This window comes from Phalaenopsis equestris, unplaced genomic scaffold, assembly GCF_001263595.1.
Source record: "Phalaenopsis equestris unplaced genomic scaffold, ASM126359v1 Scaffold233868, whole genome shotgun sequence".
Taxonomy (NCBI): domain Eukaryota; kingdom Viridiplantae; phylum Streptophyta; class Magnoliopsida; order Asparagales; family Orchidaceae; genus Phalaenopsis; species Phalaenopsis equestris.
In genome coordinates this window covers 133810-143429 of record NW_018251799.1, presented here as the reverse complement: position 1 = coordinate 143429, position 9620 = coordinate 133810, and the positions used below count along the sequence as shown (strand labels likewise).

Sequence of the window (9620 nt, the reverse complement as noted above, 5' to 3'; positions counted from 1 at the left end):
CGAGCTAGGCTATCGGGGACGATGACGGAGCGCTGTTCGATCGCGCGTGTATCAGATGGACGGTCGAGATCAAGCCGAACAACACTTCGGAACATAAGTCACGGGCCGAGTCAGCGCTGAGGTGGATGGAAGCGTCGAATGGGAGCGCGTCGCGTGGAGCTTCGGTGGAGCTTCGGAGCCTTCACGTGGAGCTTCGGAGCCTTCATAGGTTGAGGTGGCACCGCGCGTTTAAATAGATAAATAGGGATTTAATTAATTCATAAAATAACCCCTAACTTAAAAAATTCTTATCTAAGTGTAAAAAAATCACAAAAATAAAATAAAAATACCCTCTTGTTCAATGAACAGAAGAGAACAATGTGGAAATAATTTTTAAGTCCATGTGATGCATATTTTATTTTTAATTAATTAAATACTGATTTGGATGTTTTGATTCTCCATGCATGTAGTAATTTCACCATGGTTTGAAATTTTAGCATGTTGTTGTCTCTGTCTTAGGAAACATTCCCTGATTTTTCCATAGTCAGAGGAGGTCCCTAGACAGAGAATCATATTTTTCAAGTTTATATGCATTATTGGCTTAAATTAATCATGGAAATTAGCATGTTGCTTAGAAAAATCCAGGAAAATTTTGGAAGGTTTACTATGACTAGAGAACCCTTGCAGAGGAGGAAACATCATTTATAAACTGGATCTAAAGAAGGCGTATGACATGATACACTGGGACTTCATTGTTGAAATCCTACTGGCCATGGGGTTTTCTTCTGACTCTTGTAACAATATCAATAGATGGCTACAATGGAATGTTAATTCATTCCTAATCAATGGCAAAGTCAAGGGATTCTTCAAAGCAACCAGAGGGTTAAAGCAAGGGAATCCTCTATCTCCAATTGTTTTCATCTTAGCCTTGGACTATCTATCCAGACTAATTGATAAACCTGACCAAAGGAGGAATTACAATATGTATCACCATAGATCTAAATTGGACATTAGCCATTTGATATATGTTGATGACATAATAATTTTTTCCAGAGTCAATATAAATGCTGCAAGGAGCCTGCACAACAGTCTAAAAGGATTTTCAACATAATTCTAGACTTATGGTGAACAAGGAGAAATGACAAGTGTTGTTTAGCAAAAGAACTTCAACTGCCACAAGACATTGGATCTTGGAGCTTACTGGTTTCACTGCCATGGAGACCCCTTTTAAATATTTGGGAGTAAATCTTCGTAGGGGAAGAACCAAGCTAACTCAGTTTTATGAGATAGTAGATAAAGTACACTCTACTCTACAAAGCTGGACCAATTCCTTCCTCTCTAATGGGGAAAAAATTACTTTATTACAGAGTGTCTTAACTACCTTCCCCATGTACATCCTACAGGTGGCAGTGATGAAGAAAAGTACATAATAAATGCTGGAGAGATCATTCAACATATTTCTTTGGACTAGTGAAAGGAAGCAGATGCTTTAGGCAAGTTGGCAGAAAGTAGCCAAACCTCTAGCAGCTGGAGGGTTGGGATTTAAGGGACTACAACACTTGCAACAGATCAGCATAAGCAGACTTTGGCTAAATTTCAGACAACAGGAAACGCTTTGGGCCAAATTTATGTTTGCCAAATATTGTAGAAATATTCACCCCAACTTGGTCTCAAGTGGGCAGGGAGACTCCAGAGTTTGGAAGAAGATGCTAAAGGTCAGAGAAACTGCTGAACAATTGTATCTATGGGAGTAGGGTCATGGAAACATCAACTTTTGGCTTGACAGATGGTGTCCTGAAGGTACTATCAATCCTTTATCTGATAACCATGATAGAAGCTTACTAGTGAATGAATGCTGGGAAGGACAGTCCTGGTCTGAAAATTTACTTCATAATGTACGCACTGCATCTTCTATCGGCAAGGTGAAGCAAATTCAGATGGATAGCGATCAAAATGACAGGTTGGTACTGGCCCATAACACCAACCACAGTGTTACCAAGAACATATACCAGCAATTATACAAGTGGGAAGAGGTCACCTGGAAAGATAGTATATGGAATAATCTTTTAACACCTTTCATGGCTTTCTTTTCATGGAGAGTGCTGAATAATCTTATTCAATCTGATGACATCCTGAAGCTCAAGGGGTTGAGAGGACCTTCCATATGCTACTTATGTAGAACTGATATTGAGTCTTCCCAACATCTATTTTTTAAATGTAACTTCTCTAGACAGGTCTGGGAAGAGCTGATTCTACATTTTCACATCAGCACGCTTACCTTGGACTAGGAGAGCCTGAATATATGCTGAGGGGATTGGGACAGGAGGAATTTAGGCTCAATTCCTTTTATTATTGCATGGTTTATCAGGTCAGCAAGAAATCAAGCCAACATGAGGACATTGGAGCTATAATTGGAAGAGTGGTGGCTAACTGCTTGTCCTTCATCAGAAAACTGATACAATGGAAAAAGTTCCCAAACATAATGGGGAATATCTGTAAACATGTTGAACATCAGATGTTCCATATTATCAAGGTAATGTGAGAGACACCTTTGTGCCCTCTCATAAAGGTCAACACTGATGGAAGTTTTTCCCCAAATGAAGCTGGCATGCAGGGGGGTCTCAGGGATCGCGATGGGGCATGTTTATTGCATTTCCAATCACCTATAATGGCAATAGATTTCATGGAGGCTGAAACTACTGTTGTCTTTTGGGCAATAAAGTTGACTTCTTTTAACAATTGGAATCCAATTCAAGTGGAAGTGGACTCTATTCAGATGGTGGATTACATGACTGGAAAAAACACACCTCCTGGCACATTTAGCAATGGATCAAGAAATCCTCCTTTTGTTTATATATATATATATATATATATACATAGTAAAATTTGTGTGTGTTTGTGTGTAATAAAATATATTAATTTTAATTAAAAAGTCTTTTAGATTAGGCAAATCGCTAATCTAAAGATCCAAAATTTATTAAAAAATCCTATGGATCAATATGGAACCACGGAACAATCCCTAAAAAGTTTGGATTAATTACCTTAGTAATTAAGGTTTAATTGAGGTTTTATATTTTTTTTATTTTTCAAATTAAACCAATATTATAAATTAAATCTTGAGGCTTTTATTTTTTCTTGCATTAAGCTCATTAAGTTCAGCATTTGTGCAATTTTTCCAAAATTTTCGGATTCTTCTTCAAATAATTATAATGTAATAAGTTAGATTCGCTAATTAGGTAAACTAACTGTCAAATCCTTAATTTCCTAAATTAGATTGCATCAACTACCGACACAACATCACACTAGTGGCCCGTGTAGGTACCCTAGAGCATACCATTCTCTACGAATGGCCAAATCAGCGCCATCCATTCTAATAAAGGTGATGAACAACCCTGACTTTGTCTCCCAACTCCAATTAGAAAGTGATGGCCATCTACATAATCTAGATGTAGGCAATGTGTTTCTTGAGTTCCAAATAAACTAGGTCAAAGGTTCTAGCTTAATGAGTTCGATCCTTAAATATAATTGCCTTTTCAAATCGGGAATGACATGAGTAGATATTGGAAAATTACCTCACTAAGCTGCAAATTGACCTGGTTCCTATTGCTAAAAATTTCAGAAGATCCTCATGAACAATTCGTCTTTAGGCATCAGTGGAAGGGGTGGGTTGGATCAGTGGGAAGAGCAATATGTTCTTGAGTTAGCTCGTGAGCAAGCCTTGGGCTCGAGTCAATTGATTAGGTTGATCAAACTTATTCTAAGTGACCAGAATGGGCATAAATCCCTAGAGAGATAGAAGTTAATTGCTTGGCTAATTTAATTAGAAATTGGGTTGGCTTTAAATTCATATTAATGTTTAGGTTTAAATTGATTCATGTGTGCTTGGCTTTAGTTTAGCTTATAGTTAAATTCTAGTTTTAGTTTAGACTCACTTCTAGGTTAAGTTATCTTTAATTAAATTTTTAATTCCTTTTAAAATTAGATTTTAGTTAGACTAATTTGATTTTCAATTTGATTAGCTTTAGGTTAGTTTTAGTTGCATTCTAGTTCTTAGAAGCAAATTAATTCACTAGATTCAGGTTAATTAGCTTAGGCACAATTTATTTTAGGCTTAAATTGAAATTGAGTTAATTTTGAGCTTAATTTAGTTTAATTTAATATTAGGTTCACATTAGGTTTATTACATGGGTTGTTTTAATATAGTGGGTATGGTTTTGAGTGTAGATTAGATTAAGGTTAAATTAAGTTTGGCTTATGTTTAGGTTAATAAGCTAATATTAACATAAAATTATAATTTAGGTTTGCTTATTTATAAGTTAAAAGAGTACAGGTAGACTTAAATATAGGGTGATTATATGTAAGATTTTAAGATAGTTTAGGTTAGTTTTAGGTTTAGCTTCTCCAAAGGGTCTTTCCCAGTTTCATTATTTACAAGAACTACTTGCATTGGGATGATTCATTCATTCAAAGATTCATATCAAATATACCAGATAGATTTCAACCTTCTCCAAACTCATGAAGAAGAATGCTCCTTTCAGTTGGGATGTTGAATGTGAAAATGCCTTCGATGGCATCAAAACGTATCTGCTAAGTTTGCTATCTTTGCAGCACCAACTTCATAAAAGCCATATATTTTGTACACAATAACATTAGAAGAATCCCTCGATGTATTGTTGATTCTACATAATAAAGATGGCAAAGAAAGTAATCTTTATTATAGAAATCACAAGCTAATAAGAGTATAAGTGTGATAGTCTTCGATTGAGAAGCAAAGATTGGCGTTGAAATTTTATTAATACAAAAAGGAGGTTCCCATGCATTTCCTCGATCCTCCAACACTCAGATTAGTAAATGTAAGAGCTGGCCTAATTTGCCCGTCAGAATGTTTAGTTGAGGTAACTATTCATATGCCTAAATTTGGAAACAAGAATAGTGAACAAGGGCTCATTAGCTCATTAATGAGGGACTCCACAAATCATAGAACTAGCACCCGAGTTTTTGTGTCCAAAAGAATACTAAAAGTCACATGATTTTTTTAAAGTTTCAGAATTCTTTTTGACGGAAACAAAAATTAATAACTAACTAAATGAATGATTAATATTAATTAGAGATAAAAAAACTATTGATCTAAAGTAATTCTCTTAGTGAAGCGTTCTGTCCATGGATTCATACGCTCTTGGACACCCAATTGATTAACTTCTAATAGTAAAAGATGTAATGCTTTAAAAGATATGTTAAGTGGCAATGAATGGATGAAAGAAATTGAACAAACATAAAATAAGAAACAACTTTGGAACTAAAGACAAATTGCATAGTAAAAGAAATATAGTATAATAGAAATATTTTAGAATTATTCCATTAAATGTAAAACAGATGTAATAACTAATATTCAAGCAACTTGAGTTTGTCAATTGAAAATATAGTCTTTCAACTAAAAGGTCTTAGATTTAAGATATTACAAATACTATGTGTGTTGGAATTACATTCGCCAAAATGGAATTACATTCGCCAAAATTTCAAAAAAAAAAAAACATAAAATACAATCAGGTGCAGAACCATCATTATTTTTTAGTGTGGGAAAATCACCAAGTATCATTTTTTTTAAACTCATGGGAGGGGAGGAGGAGCTGAAAATTTATTGGATTGCCTAAATCACATAAGAAAAAAAATATACTAAATTTAATTATTTACATCGAGAAATTATAATTTTTTAGGAATTATGAATTCATGCCCTTTTATGTAAATGTTTTAAAGCAGGTAAAGAAAGCTTGATGTACAAAACCTTTTCTCTCACAAAACTCCTTGCTCTGTCCAGCTTCTTCCAGGTTCCTTCCGGCTTACAATCATGGCAAGCTCCCTCATCTCAGCTGACCAGCCCCAAAGATTATGGCCAGCATATAAATTTGAGAGAGAAACAAATCCTGATGCATATTTTCTACAAAACCTATGCAAACAATTCAAAGCAAGCATACCTATAGAAACATTCTGATGCATCACAGAAGCCCCGAGCAAGGAATTCCATATTTTTTCATCTGGTTCATAAGGCATGCCTGAAATCAACCTCATAGCGTCATCAAATAACCCAGCACGACTTAATATATCCACCATGCAGCAATAGTGCTCCAAAAGAGGCTTTAATCCGTGCTTCTGTTCCATGGCTTTGAAGAAACTACTCGCATGGCTAACTAAACCAGCATGTCTACAAGCTGAAAGAACTCCAAGGAATGTAACTTCATTTGGCTCCACCCCTGACTCCAACATCAGATGGAAGAGCTGAATAGCTTCATCAGTTCTTCCATTATTTCCACAACCCACAATTATTCCGGTCCAGCAGACTAAGTCCTTCTCAGTTGAAGCCTCAAACAATCTTAGAGCATTTTCTATGTGACCACATTTGGAATATACATCAATGAGAGATGTAATGATAGCACTCTCCATTTCAAACCCTTCTTTTATGCATAAACCATGGAGCTGTTTACTACTTTGAAGACATGATAGAGCAGCACAAGCTTTTAAAATAATGGAGACAACAAAGTGGTCTACTTCACATTGAAGTCTGACCATATTCCTAAAGACAGCAAATGCATATTGGTTCACCCCTTTCTGAACACAACAAGTTATCAACCCTGTCCATGCAACCAAGTCCTTTTGGGAAAGCGTGAAAAATATTTTCAGAGCATCTTCCATGTTTCCACATCTGGAATAAAGCTCTACTAGAATACTTCCAACAACATGATTTACATGGAATCCTTTGGTGATTATTAACCCATGAACCTGAAGCCCAACTCTGATACTGTTCAAGTTAACACAAATCTTTAAGGCCCTGGAAAGGGAGAAAGCATCGAGATCGACTCCTGAACTATGAATCTTTGAAAGCAAATATAGAGCACAGATTTCATATCCATTGTTAGCAAAGACAGAAAGCATTGAATTCAGATGGGACAATCCGTCGATAATTGAACATTCATAATTAAAGCGCTCATCAAACAACTTCAGTGCTGCATCTACATGGCCACAGTTTCCATACATATCAATGAGAGATGATCCCATGCAACAGCCACGTCTAACAATGTAGCAATGGAGTTGTTTTCCCATTCCACTCTCACCTAAGCTACCACAAGCCTTCAGAGCACAAGGTAAGGTGAAGCAATCAAGCTTAAAGCCTTGTCTGTGCATCAAATTAACATAATAAAATGCTTTAAAATTCTTATTTTTTGCAAATCCCATAACCATAGTGTTGAATGAAACAGCATCAGGCATTGGAATTTGACAAAACAGATTCTCTGCCTCAATCATTTCACCAGCAGTACAATACCCAGAAATCATTGTATTCCATGAAACAGAGTTGAGAGAAAATTTCATGTCAAAAATTTTCCTAGCTTCTACCATACTATCACACTTAATATACATATCAATTACTGCATTCATCAGCGTAGTGTCAGCTTGCAAATGAAAATTTTGAATGTGTTTATGCACCCACTTACCCATTTCAAGTTTCCTTAACATTGCACAAGCCTTTAAGGCCGCAGAAAACGTATAGCAATTAGGCTCTTCCAATCCAACACTCAACATTTCTACAAAGATTCTCAGAGCTTCAGCTGGATTTCCAGCATGACATAGTGATGATATCATAGCAGTCCATGATACCACATTCCTTTCCGGCATTTCAACGAATAACTTTGCCGCATCATCATAATGATCGAAGCTAGCGTATATTGATATCAAGTTGTTTGCTATATAAACATGGTGATATAATCCATGCTTGATTACCTGGGCGTGAAGAGCTCCAACATTGCCGGGTGTCTGAGTTTGTCTGCACAATATTAAAGCTCTAGCGATTGCTTCACAATCTAGAGAAGACAATGAAGACAAACCCAAAGAATGGTCTGTGGAGAAGTTTGATGCTTTTGTAGTGGGATTCTTAAATCCAAAGAACCCAAAAATGGATCTGCAAAGCCTCAATTGCATTTGAATACCGTTATCACCGAATACATTTTAAATTTTTTTGTCTATCATTGAGTTTTGCTCAACGGTTAGATAATTTTGGGAGGGAAAAAGCGTACACCTAAGGATGGACACACTGAAGGAGTGTTTGATGCGTTGAAGAAGAAGCGAGCTTGCCCTTGAGTTATAACCAAGTTGTGAAAGGTGGACCAGACAGCGAACCGAAAAATATTTCAGATTCAAATGTTCAATTGGGATTGAAAGCGATGGCATAATAAACATTTAAAATATCTTAATATTTTTTAAATAATGTAATAATATTATTAAGCAACATTTGCATGCATGACGCTCAATTTTTTTGTATTTACATATCTAAAGCCTAAACTTCAATTTTTACATGTATAACACGTTAACTTTTCATAAAAAAGATGTATTTCACTATTTTAAAGTTAATATAGTGGTATTTTTATTTTGTGATGCGAGAGATTTCGGTGGTGTAAATGTAAAAAAACAAAGTTTGGGTAGTATATATGTACATACATAATAAGTGAGTGATATAAATGTACATGCCCTTATTATTTTTATAAATTCAATAAAAAAAATATATTTTTTTTAATTTAATACTCTCAACTTTAGCATATTTTGAGTAATATTTTAAATCAAAATTTTGAGAAAAGCTATTATATTATTTTTTAGTTGAAATATATTATTTTTCGTCATCTGATCAAAATAAGGATTAAATTGGCAAAATACAACTGGCTAGTTCTTTAAAAATTGGACCGGTTCAACCCCGGTTCTAACCTGATCTATGTAAAAACAGTTTTAAGTTTGGAGGGACTGGTTAACAGTTGAATCGTTTAAATCGGCTGGTCCGATCAAGTTTGTAAAACCATGCTTACAAAGACTCGATAGCAAAGTCCCAAGTGAATCCAAAAGGAACATCCCAACTCACTGAAAAAAGAAACATCAATTTAGGGTGTTGTTAGGGTGGTAGTGGTAGTGCGGTGGGTAAACAACTTTATTCTACTTTCTCAAAAAGTTGTGATGGAAATGCTATAGTTTATAACTTAATTTGGCTAAGGGTCTATTTGAGACGGCCGCAGTTTTTCAACTACAGCTGTGCTGCCCCAAGAAACTGCTATGAGGAAGCTGGTTGTTTGATTGTTACAGTTGTGTGAAAACAACTGTGAAGCTGTTGTTTTTGAAAAAATAGTCATTATGCCTCTGTTTATTAAAACTGTTTAAGACAAAACTATGACATCCACATATTTGATACTGCATATGCATAAATTCTTTTCAAACAAAAACAAAAGTTCAGATACAAAACTCACTTAGCAGTGAGTACTGAAAGCGCTAAAGATAAAGAAAAAGTATAAAATTACAAGAAAACTAAGAAATTAATAATGTATAGTTTTATGTAATTTCTTTCTAATTATAATAATATCTACTAGGTTGTCCAAAATAAAAAAAAAATGTATAATTTTATGTAACTTGCGTAAGCTTCATATTTTAAAATACAATATTTACTTAATATGTATTTCTCGAATACTCATTTTGATTCAATCGCGAGCTTTGATGTCCCTCTTCACACGCCTATATTTTTTTTTCTATTTTAAAAATTTAGATTGCAATTTTTTGAGAGCACAGTCACCGAACTTTTTTTTTTTTTTTAATTTTCTTGCTTTCATCAGTTTTAA

The 9620-nt window shown here is 34.9% G+C and overlaps 1 protein-coding gene across 1 annotated transcript; it reads right to left on the bottom strand.

The window, feature by feature from the left end:
- Positions 1 to 5677: 5677 nt before the first annotated feature.
- On the bottom strand, positions 5678 to 8101 carry LOC110038786 (pentatricopeptide repeat-containing protein At4g08210). The gene is made up of 2 exons (XM_020743688.1): positions 5952 to 8101; positions 5678 to 5846 (listed from the first exon to the last, which is right to left on the bottom strand). The coding sequence occupies exons 1-2, from the start codon at positions 7945 to 7947 to the stop codon at positions 5770 to 5772; spliced, it is 2073 nt and encodes a 690-aa protein (XP_020599347.1). The 5' UTR covers positions 7948 to 8101; the 3' UTR covers positions 5678 to 5769.
- Positions 8102 to 9620: the final 1519 nt, after the last annotated feature.

Coding starts and splice junctions, on each gene's coding strand:
- LOC110038786 (XM_020743688.1), bottom strand. CDS start 7,947: ATGCAATTGAGGCTTTGCAGATCCATTTTTGGGTTCTTTGGATTTAAG. Junction 5,847..5,951: donor GCATCAGAATGTTTCTATAG/GTATGCTTGCTT, acceptor GGGGCTGGTCAG/CTGAGATGAGGGAGCTTGCC.